Below are 16,086 nucleotides of genomic sequence, written 5' to 3'. Positions count from 1 at the left end.
AATGTGACTAATGTTTGTCTTGCCAAATTAACTGACTGAAAGACAATGTTATGGGATGTTTTTGTGTGTATGTTTTGTATTGTCTGTTATTATAAAAAAAAAAAAAAAACACACATCCATGACCACAGTCCCTGAGTCCCTTTGTGTTATTTGCTGAAATATAAATAGTGATCTGCAGAACCTGTGAGAATGCAATAATCAGAAAGATGTACCCAGTAATCTTAACTCCAAAGTTATCAATTCATCATTTATGTGATAAAAACTCTTGTGTTGTGATTTTTCACTTTTTTCAAAAGACTGAAGTGTTTCTCAGAACAACAAAAAAAAAACAAAACACTATACTGTGATGACAATTACTGTGTAGTATTTACCCAGAAATAAGAAAATGATTCTGGTGCTGAATAGCTTCTGTAAAAGGCTCCGACGGTAGTTTACCACCAGAGGGCAGTAACAGCTTACATTAAACTCACTGGGATCAACTTTTACTGGCAGAAAAAGTCCTCCTGCTCTCCCTGCTGGACGCTCACTGCACATGCACAAAGCCACAGCTAATCTCCAAGCCACTATATGGTCAGAAAAAAAAACAAGAAATGAAAAAAATGCAAAGGAATTAGGGTTAATTCATTTTTGAGGAATTAGAAATGTTTATTGCTTACTAAATTCAATACTTTTTAGACATACTTTTGGAAGTATAGTTACAAAAAATGTGTTTTTATAATAGCATTAAAAAAATTCATACAAAAATAAATGGCTCGCAAATGGTTTGTAAAATGACAACAATGCTCTTCATAAAAATACAAACGCATGACAAATTAAGTGTGTCTAGATTTTATAACGTACACTAGATCATAGCACATGAAGTGGATTAACAAAAATTACGACAGATGATCATTTTCATTGGTAAAGAATCACATGAAAGGATGAGCACAGCTTAGAGACAGTCAGAACGTGAAATACATTTCTCGTGTCTGTTGAGGAGTGTGCATGATAAACAACACAAAAGAGTTTGGCTATTTTTAATAATTTACATATCTTAAACACATTTTGATCACTGATTATTATAACAAGCTACTATGGACCTTTAGTAGGTACAAATAACAGTGTCATCACAAATGCTAGGCTATCTGCTGAATCTAACAGAAAACTGCATGGTGTAAATTTTTCTTTGTACGTAGTATGAAGAGGATTCATTAAAACAAATACAATACAACAATGCAGGACATATCTGATTGACCAGTTTGTCCCCTTTTTGATCTCGTTGCATCTATGGCAGTCAGTTTCAGCAGTTTAGCTTAGACAAAAAGTCAGTACATGGGAAAATACACATGGTCCCAGCATAGAGCCATGAACTCCACTCACACTGAAGTTAGTTACAAACACTGACACAAGATTAAAAAAAAAAAAAAAAACACAACTAAAGTTAATTTGTGACAAACATAAACACCATGCAAAGCAACCTCAGAAACCCGTCTCACCCATTGCTGCGTTTGCTACAATACTGTTCCACTTCTTATCTTTGCAGATAAGAAAAATTGCAAATCTGGAGACAAACAAAGCCACAGAAACCAAGCACGGTGTTATCACAGGCGAATGAAGGTCAGGTGATTTTCAAACAACCTTTCTCCGACACCCACAAGTAGCTGGACACCACAAACAACCTCTGAACCTTTTTAGAAAATGGCAGTGTTTGCTGTGGTCAACTGTGTCTACAACGCAGGGCCCTGCTTTCATTTTCTCATAAAAAAAGCAGTTATTCATGTATAACTGATCAAAGACAATGACGGAAACATGTGTTTAGACCAAGATTATTAAAATACAGAAAGTTTTACTGTGTTATGTGTGTGTGTGTGTGTGTGTGTGTGTGTGTGTGTGTGTGTGCATGCGCCCTCCATATCCAGTGTGTGTAGGTGCTTCACAGGTAACTTTGGTCTCAGCGTGTCACAGAGTCTTTGCAGTATTTTGGAGTGTATCTCGGCCAGTGTATGCCAGTGTTTACTGTGTGGACCAAGGAGCTGAGAGTCAGGACTCAGTGGATTCAGGAGTGGGTCTTGTCGTAATTCTTCACCATGCGTTTGATGTGGAACAGTTTGTGTCTCAGCGCACGACATTCCTTCTTCTTAGACTGGTAGTCTGATGTCTACAGGACAGACAGAGCACAGATGAGTCATGTAATACTAATAAACAGTATAACAATGGTTTTCAACTTACTATAAACAATAAAAAAAGCTCTATGACAGATTGTTATTGAGGGAAATGTAGAGGAACACAGAGCAAATACATATAGTACATTTTTTACCACAGTAACTTTCTGTATCATGTGATTTTACAAATATTTCCTCACCTGCTTCAGGTCCTTTAGTTGATTATATTCCTCTGCCAAAGCCTTTGGAAAAATGCGGAAAAAACATTTATGATCACAACTCCCTTACAAACAAAGTGCCCATTGAAGGAATCTTGTCTTTTGGGTGTTTTGGTCTCTGCGAGTTCTATTTACATCTATTCACTGTCATTAAAAACTGAGCCAGGCAGCTGGAGTTAGAAAAGAGAGAGGAAGAGAAAGAGAGAGAGAGATATTCCAAAAAGTTGCCTGGCACTACAGGGAATATTGAACTTGAAGCAAAATCAGATAAGACTCAACAACTGAGAATCCAAAGTTAAGGGTGAATGTTAAATTGATTTCTGTGGTCCATCATGTGGATAGTATTTACATAATTTCCAATAACACTTCTTAGAAATTTCAGCACATCCAGTACACAGAAAGATTTCCTGCTTAACTGTGAAACTTGGACGTGTCGGTTTGCTTTCTGACTGGTTTCCATTCCTATTACAATTAATATCCTTTTTGTCCGTATCATTTTGTAGCATTCTTGTTTAGAAGATGTAGATAAAATATAAAGGGAGTGTCAAACACAGGTGAGTGTTGTGTATACAGTATCTTACATGGTATCTGGCAGACGTGTCGTCCAGTGTGTCCAGCTGTCGACTGAGTTTGTTCAGCTGATCGTTAATGTCATCCATCTCAGCACACAGGCGCTTATACTCCCTAAGGTCGGCATCAAACTCTCTCTTATAGTCGTGACGCTGAGCATCAGATGTTATTGGTGGATACATACTGGAAGAAGACCGGAGCAGAAATTCACTAGAAAGACATGGAAATCACACCTTACAATGTCCAGTGAAGTTATGAGGTTTACTGCTGAACCACACAAACGCAGTGGAGGTATGCCGTAAGAGCGATTTCCAAAATAAATGTTTCCCTCTGAGATATTTATCAAGTGTGGGTGAATCTAACCGCAGCCAAATAGGAATATTTTCTCATTAACTACACTGACTCCCATGTTTCGTACCTTTGGCCTAATTCTCTCGTCATGTCTAAGTACAGCCCACTTAACCGACATGCCTCAGAGGATTAACTACCCTCCTGGACAGGCTAAAGTATATACAGACTGTAGATTTTTCCATGCTTTGATTTTTAAATGTCTGTGTGTTTACTGTTCTATACATGAATGCTTCATACAGACACTCTGCAGCATTTGTCTGGGAATTAAGACACTTTCTCACAAGCTGATCACAGAGCTGAGCTCACAGTTACTCATTTAAATCTGAGAATTTAGGTCTGGTCTAGGGGGAGTGACAGTATTTGACTGCAACCTACATTCTGAGTTCTTGGCTAATGACATTTCAGTCTCTAATCCAAGCTGTGTGTGAGCTTTACGCAGATGCAGCAGTGCAGTGAAAGTTTAATTCTCACCTCTCCCATTCTTCTACGTCGAGCTCATTGCCAGTCTCTCCTCCTGTGGTGTACTCTGTCTCATACTGAGACTCATCCAGCTCTGGGTTACGTCTGCGTCTCTTGCCCCTGTTGGCAGAGGGTTTGCGGCCACCTCTCTCTTCTGAAGGGCTGGAGCTGGTCCCTCCACTGTGGGAGAAAGCCTCTGGTGTTCGGCTGATTGCTTTATCTGAGTATCTGCAGGACGGAAACACATGAGAAAAGTTATTAGACACAGAGAAAGTATTGTAAAGTGTTCTTTGCTGTACCTGGCAATAAAACCTATTCTGATTCTGATTCAAAAAACAGTAACTCTGCCTCTTAGATCTGTTCAGAAACGTTCCAGACAAAGATTTTCATGAAAAAAATGAAAAAATAAAAACATAAAATATGATGGCAGTCATTGCATATAGACTATTATCTTATTTTATAATTAATAATGGGTGCAATTTAGAGGTTCTGGTGACTTAGTTGCTTCTGCTTCCATTTCATTCTAATCTGAGCTATCTAGCTGCTGCTTTTGACCAACATGCCAACACAATATACTAACAATGAGGTTAAAGACAGACTCCAGTGTCTGTGTAGAACAGTAGAGTCAAAGTACAGTAAATGCCCTAAAGGCTGGACATGTGATTTCCAAGAACAAAACCTGCCACGTAAGGACGGTCAGTAAGCAGGAAGCAGATACGGCTCTTTAATAACACAAGCGGGAAACATGCTTAATTTTGTAGGTTTGTAGGGATTTGTAAAGGAATCCAAATCCAGTTATTACAGGTTCTTCCAAAACAGGCCGCATTATGTCAACAGAGGACACTGCAGGTCTTCAGGTTAACATTTTTTTGGTTATGAAAATGCCAGTTGGGTTTTTTTTTTTTTTTTTTTGAGGGAGGAAATGATCAAATAACAATAATCTGTACTTATAATTGACTCAAAATCTTTACAGTTTCAGTGAAAAACTATTTGTTAACAGTATTGTCCGATCTAAGGTCTTCATGATTACGTCTTACATGAATTAACACTTCGCCAAAGGTTGAACTATACAAAAACGTGTATTTTAGCCACATATACTGCAGGACCAAGGACATTAACAATAACAAAACTAAGGTGCTTCAAAATAAAAGTTTTGTTTTGAATAGAACCGACAACATTAGTTAACAAAGATTCAGCTTTTTCTGTCCTTAGAGAATTTCATGAACACGAGGGGAAAAAATGAGGTAGAGTTAATCCTGCCAGGGCTTAAAGGCCACAAATACTTTTTTTTTTATTTTGTGGGCTCAGCAATATGTTTTCACAGGCTTTAAATCAGAGCAGTGATTAGATATTGTTTGTGAGTCACATATTTGGATGTTGACTGCTTGTGTGGAGTCTTCGCTTTACACTGAACACACTCAAATGTTGCATTTATGTTATTAATAGAAATGTAATGTAAAAAACAAATAAGTGCTAACCACCACATCATCTGAACAAGTTCATTTACTGATTAAACACTGAATAATGGGAAAAGTGAATGTATATACAGCAAATGTGTGCAATTAAAAAGTAAGGTAGACTGAGTAAAGAGGGTCACCCACTCTTTGTTGTCGTAGGTGTCCCCATTATAGGAGCTGCTGTCAGCCTTGGCTGGCGAGCAGGAGATGACACTGTTTCCTGAGGCGTTGAGCAGCCCGCCTCCCTTCTCTGACACCAGCAGGGTAGGGGCATCCTGAATGCTGCGGCTTTCCTCCACATTGTTCACCTAGAGTGGGCAGGAAAAAACAGCAGGAACAGGCTCAGCAAACACAAACAGCTGAAACCCCTCACAAAGAGCAGGGCGCACCACAGGCTCATTTTCAAACTGACATCCTGTTAAAGAAGTCTTTATTTGTCACCACCTGTCCTCATACAACTCTCATTCCTTTACACCAGAGCCAAAAGTATGGCAATTAACGCTTAAAGTGTGAGAGAGCAGTGAGCCATAAAGTTGGACAGCACAGTCCAGTTCCTCAATGTAGGTTAATTGTTTGGTCCCAAGTGCTTGAAAGGGTCAAGAGAAGGGAAGAAACCCAACACTGACTAAATAATCACCTTTGAGTCTGCAACATGATACTTTTTATAGCTTCTTGTTTACAGTATTGGAGCATCTAAGTTTTCATAGACAGCATTTTAACCTAAAATTATTAGCTAAGGATATAATATATACACCCAAAATAACGGATAAAAATTCCAGCTTCGCTTTCACTTCACTGTATTATCTTATGTCTTTGTGAACACCTTTAAAAGATACACTCCTCCATTGGTTCTCCAGAAGAAAAAAAAGGAAACTGTCTATCACATAAATAAATCGCCTTAATCTGTATTTGCAACTGTTTCCTGTGAGGTCAGAACACATGAGGGATTTCCTCACAATGAAAGCCTCAGGGATGAACACAGTTTCTTCCAGTAAATGTATCAATCATTAAGACGCCTTTTAGAACAAACCTTAACAAAGCAGTTATGCATAAACTTTAACAGGTCTAACTGTTTCTCTGCTCCCTGGAAAACTAACAGGGTTAATGTTTTTCACATGTAGTAACACAAAAAGGATGTACAGCCCCTAAAACCACAACGAAATGACTTCTTGTTTTTAAGTCAAGTATTTAATAAAACAAAACAAAAACAAAATAAACCTGATATTATTTTCAGAAATGCATGTTTCTGGAAAAACCATGCATGATTTAGTTCTGCTCAAAATAAGATATCGGACATCTGCCAATTAATTATAGAATTAGGAATTCAACACAAAACATCCACCCCCTTGTTTCCTGGGATGGTGCATCACAATGCAGCCTGCTAAATTCCTAACAGTGCAGGAGCAGGGCCGAACATCAGCCTAGCCGCCAAAAAATAATAATCATAGTGGGTGGAGTGCTTGGGTATGAGAGTTTCCCCTCTCGCAGCTGCAGGAGAATCCCACTTGACAAGTGCAGTTCATGTAAGAATCCCAACAACGCGCTCAGTGGCTGCTGTGATGTGATATAGCATGTACTGGAGTAAGCTTGATACAAGCTCCTTTTGTTTATATCACTATCTAAATAACAATCCAGTCCTGAAAGTTTAAAATTTTTGATCTAGAAAGATGTTCCTCCTGAAATAGCTGTCAGCAACGTTAGATTATCGAACCATAAACTACAACAATCAGTCATTCCTTTTTATGCTATGCATAAAGAGTGTACGGATGTTTTAATTCAGGATGCTTTCACGCCACCTGTGCAGCACTTCTTCGCTTCCAGTGCAAAGACAGCCCTGCAGAAACGACTGCGATGACCTCATACAACAGACACAATGTGGTCCCCAATGGGTGAGCTGAATGAGGCTAGTGTGTGAGGTCATCAGCGAGCCAGGCCTCCACGACAAACAGAGATAGGTCTGAGCTCAAACCAACCACAGCCTTAAACTGTTACTATCCATGTGTTCGCAGGAGCTAAACAGGCCCGATGACTCACTTTGTGGTGCAGATGCAGTATGCAGGCAGTGCAACAATGAGGTTCCACTACCTGCTACCAGCTTCATTAAACCGACTGGTTTGTTATAAAGCTATAAAGGCAGGTGATGGTCACAGTGCAGTCATAACAATATAATAAAATTGCTGACCTGCTTCTGTCTTCATGGGCAAAGTCCAGTATGTCCCACAAACTTCCTACAGGGCGTTTTCTTATCTTAGAATAAATAACTGTTTGTGTCCAGGATTCATGTTAATTATCCTAAACATATTATCTACTGTTTCGTATAGCAGGACAAGAAAAATGTCAACATTTAAGTTTTTAAATGCAGTTATAGTATCCACCTTACTACTGTAACTACAATAAGTCTGATGACATCAGTAAGTATGGCTCATTATTAGACACTAGCACTAGTCACAGGCTTGTCTCATCTACTCTGCCCTGTCTGTACACTTCAGTGTGCATGATGCCATGTTCTAGGCAATAACAACCATTCTCAAAAACAAACAGCTCTATATAATCCAACATAACACCCTGTCTTCTCAGCCACTCTCAGGCAGAGCAGGAATTCAAAGTATAGTAATATAGTTATTAGTCAGGCCACCAAATTCCAACATACATGCTTACTATAAATTCAAAGTCTGAAATATTAAATGTCTTTAACAACAAACATAGGATGGATCTTTTGTACATAAGGCTTTAAAAAATTCCCAAAAATTGAGCAGCTGCTTTTATAAGCCAAGACAGTTGGCCAAAACAATGGTCTGTCCTTGGGCTCCTAATGGACCCTGGATGGTGGACCGGTGGATCGGAGCCTGGCAGGTGGGGGATGTGCGAGAGCAGTATTTACGTTGGTTTAATTATTGTTTTCTTCCTTGCCTGAAGGATTTTCATTTATATGCTGTATATGATGATTAGTTAAATGTCAAACCTGAGCTTTTGAATTAGATTTATTGTAATTCACTGTTTGAAACAGGGGTCATTTGAAGAGTGGATGGTCAAGTCAATTATCAACCCATATCTCAGGTAACAGCCCCATATGACAAGCATGTTGTTGACATTTAAAAACCCGAAGGCAGGCTCTGTAGAAACCACTCGCCTGTTTACTATCTCCACTAGTGGTTAATGATTACTCAGAGTGAAACCAGGTAGCAGACCATGAGCTAACAATCACTGACTGCAATCAGCTCTGACCCTGAAGTGACTCAGTCAGTTACGGTAGTGGGTCAGTTTCCCTGCACGATCCTTTAAACAGATGAAACCCAATATAGGACGCTCCTTTTGGACTTTCATCTCAATAAGACTCAATGAAATCATATGACAGATGGCACACCTGGACATGCAGGCAAAGTTATGTTAAACATAGCATAACAAGTGACCAACCAACCTCAGGAATGTGCAGGTCTCAGCTCGGCTATTTACAGCATTTACATCACCAAAATCACCTAACCTGTCCTTATAACTAACGACTATTTAAGTAGCTGTTTACCTGACTGATGACATACTTGGCATCATGAAAAAATCGGGTGCAATCTAATTTGCTACGAAACAACAAGTCACCACACAATTTGGTGACAGAGGGAGAAAAGCCCATGTCAATCAGTTTTGGTAGCTGAATCTTCTATGTAGAAAAAAAAAAAAAAACACTGTCATTTCATCACTGATCAAATCTGTTGGTTTGGAATCTGTATTCCATCAACCTTGTTTAGGCTGGATTTAACCTCTGTAACCCTGTTCATTTCACTGAAAGCTGTGCATACAAAAACACCAGGTCAGTTTGGGACAAAATGTGATGGTTTTTTTTTTTCCTTTTTAAATCCCATGTAAACCCAGTCTTATTAAACTGTGTCTACTATTTTGTCTTACCCATTCCTCTACATCTCTGCCCTCTGAGGCCTTCCCTCCGACAAGAGGCTCCTCCCAGTAGATGTTTGGTTTCCCGTAGCGCCATATTTTCCCTCTAGTTTTCTGTGCAAAGAAAGCTGCAATACCCAAGGCAATGACAACCAGGAAACCACACACCATGGCAATTGCCTAGGAAAGCAAAAAAAAAAAGAAAAAAGAAAAAGACAATATTCCTACATTTATAAGAGCTTTACACGCTACGTTTGCCACAGAAACAAACAATCCTTAGTTAATTCAAAAGTCCTTTACAAGAAACCTTTTTCTTACAAACTCCTAAGGGTGTCACAATTTGTTGCTTTTCTTTGTTTTGCTTATTTGGGTCTATAATACAATAATATAATACAAAGCGATTTGATAACATCCCCTTGAGCTTCAGCTCCCAGAAAGTTTGATGGCCACTAAGAATCTAAAAAAGATACACTGATGAAACTGGACATCCACAGTCCTAATTCAATTGTAGCCCTTCACAATTTGCAACCTAAAGCCTCAGCCCAAAACAATTTAAATAATGTTACGAATATACAATTATTTGGCCATTGTTTAACTACTACATCTACTTGACTTTATTGTGTAGACTGAACTAATCCTGCACTGTAGATCCACAAAATATGTACAGGAGAAGCTACAAACCTCCTGTGGGTCCACAAAGCAGTAGTGGTACAGGTACTGGTTGTACATGGGGAAGCCTCCAACTCCTCCCATCTGAGAGTAGCTGGTCTGGTAGAGGTTCTGGCACATCATAAGCATCGGGTTGTACATCATACTGGAGGTGCCCTGGGCCATGGGGTTCACCCCGACAATGTAGACAATGTTTATAATGCCCTAAAGAAATACAAGGAGTGAGTACAATTAGAGCTTCTGTTAGTCTTTCGCTGAAAAGACGCCACAGTATTCAGTTCAAAAATGACGACGTGCAAAGGGCACAGTACAAAAAGAGCCAACTTTATTCTGGACTAAGAAACTTTGATTATTCTCTGATGTTTTTCTATCTAAAAACATCCACAGTGTTAAGGGTGATATGGACAATGTTCTCCCTTTATCTGTGTTAGATTTCATAAGAACAAATAAAGACTAACACTCATACAGGCTTGAGAAATGCATGTTCTACTTGAATCAAAATTTGCTGAGATACTTTGAGATCAGCAGGAAATGAAACCTTTAATATAATAAAGGCTCCCCTTCCCACACTGAATGTCAACAAACAGGTTAGAACTGAAGGGACAGGTTGTGCCATATTTTGATATTTTTAGATGCACATTATCATGATGTCAAGCCTAATTTGTGTGTGAATGCAGGCAGATTATGAGTGTTATCAAGTGGGCATCCCCAATCAACCATCGTTCTTTGAACCTACAGCCATTCAGTGGAGGGCTGCTGTGTCAGCCATGTTTTTGACTGCCTGCTTTAGGCTCAGTCCTGTTATACCCAGTTCAGTTAACAGGGACATGACTGCCAACAAAACCCCTTTGGCCAACCTCCACTGGGCAGACCTTAGGTTTCCAACCATGCTTCTCTGCCTCTATTGCCAACTCTGTATATCTAAGCTTCTATCTCTCATAGGTCATTTCTACCGCATCCTCCCCTGGTACTGTGAGTTCCACAAAATATAACAACCCGCCGTGCTTCTGACCACAGCACAAGATCTGGTCTTTGATTAGTGGTAACTATTTTGTGAGGGACTATGAGCTGTTTTCCTAAATCTGCTGTCATTTACCAGTTCCTGCCCTGCATCTTGCCTACAAGTTGTTTACTTCCTGAGCAAACAAAATTCCATCTTATTTCCTTTTTGCGTGCAGTGTGTTTACATTGACGTGCAGATTTACTGCTGCAGTACTGTTATATACTAAAGAAAACGTTCTCAGGCTGATCTCGGATGAACATCTGTACTGTATGTACGGTACATGTGTTTAGACGGACTCAGTAGCACTGACTTCTGAACACTGTACACAAACGCCTGTTTATAGATTACTCCTGTGGGATTTAGGGTTTTTGAAAGCATATGCATTTACATATCATTCCAGGGGCATGGCATTTATCAACTGAACGATTGATTTGTCCCCTGCAACAGTTACTTCCAAATTCCTTTTGGATAGATGAAATCATCATCTATCATTAAAACTAGACATCCACAGGAATGCTCTCCTAACATTTCACTGTGTATTGTGTACTGTTTCCTTCACACAAAAAGTACATAAATAACAGATGTGGCAAAAGTAAAATATGAATGAGGACAGTTACCTGCAGGACAGCCAAGATGACGCTAGTTATCAAGAGGATCAGAAAGAACTTCCTGCTGTGGACCATGTTTGATTTAGAAAAGCTGGAGATGAAAAATGCCAGTGCTCCTATGAAATTCATGGCTGCCATGGCAATCATGGCAGTTTTGGCCGAGTAAGGTGAGATGTAGGAGCCGTAGTAGTTGCCATAACCTCCATAGCCCCCATAACCACCGTATCCTGAACCATAACTGCTCCCACCATAACCACTGCCGTAGCCCATCCCAGAACCATAGTAACCCATTCCCATTCCCATTCCATATTGGTAGTCCCACATGAGTGTGGAAGCCACACAGGCAAATATCACCACACACAAAACAATCACCACAGCCATCATGATCTTGATGATGCCCGGAGGTGAACGCCATTTGTAGAAGTGCTGCGGTTTGTCCTCAATGTAGTAAGATCCTGGTGGAGGGGGGTATGCGTTGTAATCACTCTGAGGACCATGGAAGCTGCCAGGAGGCCCAAAGCCATTGTTGGATGGAGGGATGAAAGGAGGACTGTAGACAGGTGGACTATCGTAGTGCTGTTTGTCAAACATCGCTCAAAGATATCCGAAACTGTAAAAAGCAAAACAAAAAGAGTTTAGAGTTAATCTAAAGGCCAAGGTGTACTGCACAACGCTAAGAGCTTTACGGTTTTGTTCCTCAGCAGCACTGATATGAGTAATGCTACGTGGAGAGATATGGGAAAGTGAGGCGTGACCGTCAATAACAGAACAGTGTAAATGTTTTACCGTTTCCAAGGGAGTGTGACTTATGAGGGTGCAACTGAGGGCTATTTGTGCAGGTTTCTCTCTCCCTGTCAGAGGGCTTATCATTTATCTGAACATTATGCACTAGTTTACGATCGCCCTCATTCTCTAGCATAGAAGAAAATAAAACTATTGGAGGACTGAGCATGAGGTTTCTGAAGCAGGAAAGTCAGAGTGCCAGTGTGGAGATGTCGGTGCTAGGAGGAGGAGTGCAGCCAAACAACAATACTTTCCTTTTCTGCCTCTTCACGAGCCATAACAGTCTCTCCGCAGCCACCACAACGTCCACTCACACTTTGAACATTTCACACTAGCCCTCCAGCTAAGTTAGGATTTCTTTCTGTTACTAATTTTTACAGGAGATATTCAAGGCCACAGTGTATATTAGCTGAACAACAGCCATTCTTCTACAGACTCATACAGGGAGTAGGCTGCCTACATGGTTAGAGTGAAAGGATTTGGCAAACAGCAGGTCACGCTTACTGTGCATGATAAAAAAGACAGAACATTAGGGCCTGTTTTCCTTTGTTTCTTATTTCCCTCAGCCTGATATGAAGATAATGCTGAGTGCAATGAACTTGGGACAGACTGTGATTCATGAGCTGTGACAAAATGACGTTGTCATCCATTCATCTGTTTTCAAGTAATTGCTCAATTCTCTATCAGAATAAAACCAAACCACTGTACATTTACAATAATATGAAAAGAAAATTAAACTGTAAAATAATATTTACGCCACCTGGAGATTATCAATCTCCAGGTAGACTGGAGATTATCAATCATTATTAGATTTAGTTGCAGTTACGATTGTTTGTTGCAATCCATTTATTAGTTGTGTCAGCACTAACGGTGTCCGTTGATTAATTAATTGTCTTTAAGTGGCACCACAGTTCTGATTTTCATAGCAAAAACATTTCCAGCCATATTTTGCTCCTGTTCAGGCACCTTGGAGGGACTTTGGTGGAGGAAATGGCCAAGATGCTCAGCCATTCAGAAGTTTAGACATACAGACAGAGAGACAGTCCCTGGCACTGCCGTAGTCTTCAGTCCTGCCTAATAACTCTCTACTCTTTATGGGACTCTGGCTCAGATTGCAGAGGAGGTCTCGCCTCAGAGACTCCAGCCCAGACACCTTCCCATTATTCCCTCCCTTATTCCTTGGTCCCGGTCACAATTCCCCACCCCCCAACCCCACTTTCTCTTCTTTGCTCCATAACTTCTTGTCTTTGTTTTTGGGAGCAGGAGGGGCAAACGTCAAGGCTGCTCGTCAAAGAGAACAGTGTTGCCATGGAGTCAGGGTAAAAAAGAAAAGAAAAGAAAAATGGGGCACTGTCCAGGGAGGATCAAACAAGGGCTCCTCTGTGCTGCTCCTGACTGGAGTGAGATGGAAAAGAGAGAAAGAAGGACAGGTGGATGGGCAGGTTGTGCACAGTGGCATCAGGTGTCCTTCATTGTTCATCAACATGCTGTCACGTAAGCCACCGGGTTTTAGTTTCACTACAGGGTTTTATTATATTGGATTTGATTATATATTTAACTGACAGGAAATAATCTGAGGTCCAACCTCTTTACAAGCAATGAAATTCAATTGAAAAGACAAAACTACTGTGATTTCTACCCCTCTTGACACATGGCTCTGGAAATGCAGTCAGCTGAAAAGCTCTTTTGGAGCCCCAACTGGTTCTTTTTCATGGATCAAAAGCTTTACAATCTTCAAACTCTTTAACACCTCTAAACCAGCCAGTGAGCCAGTCTGGGCTCAAAAGTTGAATTTCTTCTAATGTCAGATTTCTAAAGTGAGTGTTCAACAGAAGGCCAAGTGACTGTTGCTGCAACAAATCATTTATAAAACAAAAATGTCAAATATTTACTGGGCCTAAAGGAAAATTGAGATGGGTATTTTCCAGTATGTTGACATTACATAAATGAAAAGATTACTTAAAAACAATCTGCTGATTAATTTTGGAATGAAAATAACTTTTAAATGCAGCTGGAAAGGAATGATGTGCTCATTATAAAGAACTGTTACTCAAAGCTTTTGCTGTAGCAGTGGCAGTACAGCAGAAGTAACAGTGGTGGAGGAAGAAGTAGTCGTACAGTGGTGTTTGTCTAAAACTGGCTCACAAATCTCATTTTCATGCTGGGCAGAAAGCTCAGAGTTTGGACCTCAGTCACAGGTCAGGTCAGACACCCACCAGCCACAGCCTGAGCTCCACTGCAACACAGAGACTCTATCATCTGCCGCTGATAATGGAATTCCAGTAATACAGTCACATGTCTCACATCTGTCAAAAACAATTAGGCCCCTGCCCAGCATAGCCTGGGACCCACTGGCATACACACAGGAGTCAGCCTAGACTTCCTGCCCAAAAAAACAACCCACTGTTTTCAGCAACAATCACCAAAGAGCTCAATGAGACTCGTGGAAAAGCAGTGAGGGCCAAATCTTTAGGTACACCTGTTCAAAGCGAAGGCAGCCTAACTGAAAAAAGTGAGAAGCTTAGAGAAGCAGTGATTTAGCATTTTGGCTTTGGTGACCTTTAATGTGAGGCTGTCGACTTGTGCTGAGATATAGAAAAAGGTGTTTGTAGATATGTGGTAGAAATAAAACAGTAAGTCGACAATTTGATCAGTCAATAGATGGAAAACTAATCTGCACATTTCTGAACCACTGACACAGACTCTTTTGTTCCTTCTCAATCCTAGTCGTCTATAATATTAACCTACATCTTTTGGGCTTGGGTTTGTTGGTAGGACCAAACAGACACTGTGAATATGTCAATTTAGGCTGTGGACAACTGTAATCAGTATTTTTTAGTAGTTTCTAACATGTTATAGACCAGGGGGACCACGTTCCTCAAGAGTCACTTCCCTGCTTGTTTTCCAACTTTAGCTGCCCTGACTACTGCTGTTTACCTGGACCAGGTGTGTTCAGCCAATCAGAAGCTGGGAGGTACTGATTCACTTTGTCTTCCCTACTTCCACCCTATGTTATAGACTGAATGATTGATGAAAATAGATTCAATCAGATTAAAATATATATATATATATATATATATACACTATAAACACCTGTAGGTTTAGTCTATGGAGAAGTAATAAAATTCAACTGAACCAGTCAGCTGTTGCAGAGCTGTTGTATAAGAAACGTTCATTTTACCTGCCAACACAAAAACCCTTCACTAGAGTAAAAGAGTCATTGGTGCCACAGCATCAGTCCTAATTATTATTATAGTATTTTTATGCCTAATCTGTTGGTTATTAATAAGGATCGACAAAGAGCTTTGGTTTCCACACTTTTGAATCTGAGTTTGGTTTGTTTGTTTATGAACACACATCGTTGTTTTAATCATGAATTTGTTATGTAAATTTGAAAACCACTGTCAATACAGAATAGAGGCCTGGCGGGTTGGTGTCTGCAGAGCTATAGATGGTTTTAAAGTGATTCCTAAAGGATCAATAACAAACAGCGGTGTGAACTAATCAGGGATGGAAAAGCAGATGAGGGATCCCACCTGTCGAAGTTATTAATCTAATGCTTCAGGATGTTGACCGAGTACAAACACACACACACACACACACACACACTGCTTTAGTCTGATGGGAGAACCAAAATAAAGCACTCTGGCTGTTACCCACCTTAGTCAGTCGCTACCTGATGATCGCTGGAGGAGAAATTTGCGCACAGTTCGTCCCCGGTTCCTGCAAAATCTTCTCTTCCGCTGAAACTTTTGACAACAATTGAGGAAAATATTTATCCCTGTGTTCGAATTAACTTTAAAGCGACCCACTTTTACCTTTAAAAGTATAAGGACTCCGCTTTATGCTCCTGTCCCAGGCAGAGACAGTCCACGGTTTCCTCACCCTGGACAATCGCTTTGTCCCGCCTGTCCGCGATACAAACACCGCCGCGTTTCCACC

At 40.2% G+C, this 16,086-nt stretch overlaps 1 protein-coding gene across 3 annotated transcripts; it reads right to left on the bottom strand.

Moving 5' to 3' along the window:
- Nucleotides 1-491: 491 nt before the first annotated feature.
- On the bottom strand, nucleotides 492-16,040 carry LOC113139581 (occludin). Of its 3 annotated transcripts, XR_003296558.1 has the most exons (10): nucleotides 15,805-16,040; nucleotides 11,371-11,971; nucleotides 9,763-9,954; nucleotides 9,094-9,261; nucleotides 5,341-5,504; nucleotides 3,752-3,967; nucleotides 2,941-3,112; nucleotides 2,342-2,383; nucleotides 1,476-2,137; nucleotides 492-563 (listed from the first exon to the last, which is right to left on the bottom strand). XR_003296558.1 is itself a non-coding variant. In XM_026322879.1 (9 exons), the coding sequence occupies exons 2-9, from the start codon at nucleotides 11,950-11,952 to the stop codon at nucleotides 2,036-2,038; spliced, it is 1,638 nt and encodes a 545-aa protein (XP_026178664.1). In that variant the 5' UTR covers nucleotides 11,953-11,971; nucleotides 15,805-16,040; the 3' UTR covers nucleotides 620-2,035. The 3 variants fall into 3 exon arrangements, 2 of the variants coding, with proteins under 2 accessions (XP_026178664.1, XP_026178665.1); XM_026322879.1 differs by lacking the exon at nucleotides 492-563 and having other exon boundaries at nucleotides 620-2,137; XM_026322880.1 differs by lacking the exons at nucleotides 492-563; nucleotides 15,805-16,040 and having other exon boundaries at nucleotides 620-2,137; nucleotides 11,371-12,071.
- Between the last annotated feature and the right edge of the window lie 46 nt (nucleotides 16,041-16,086).

This window comes from Mastacembelus armatus, chromosome 4 (genome assembly GCF_900324485.2).
Source record: "Mastacembelus armatus chromosome 4, fMasArm1.2, whole genome shotgun sequence".
NCBI classification, from domain to species: domain Eukaryota; kingdom Metazoa; phylum Chordata; class Actinopteri; order Synbranchiformes; family Mastacembelidae; genus Mastacembelus; species Mastacembelus armatus.
The sequence above is the reverse complement of the archived record's forward strand: the minus strand, read 5'-3'. Positions and strand labels throughout refer to the sequence as shown.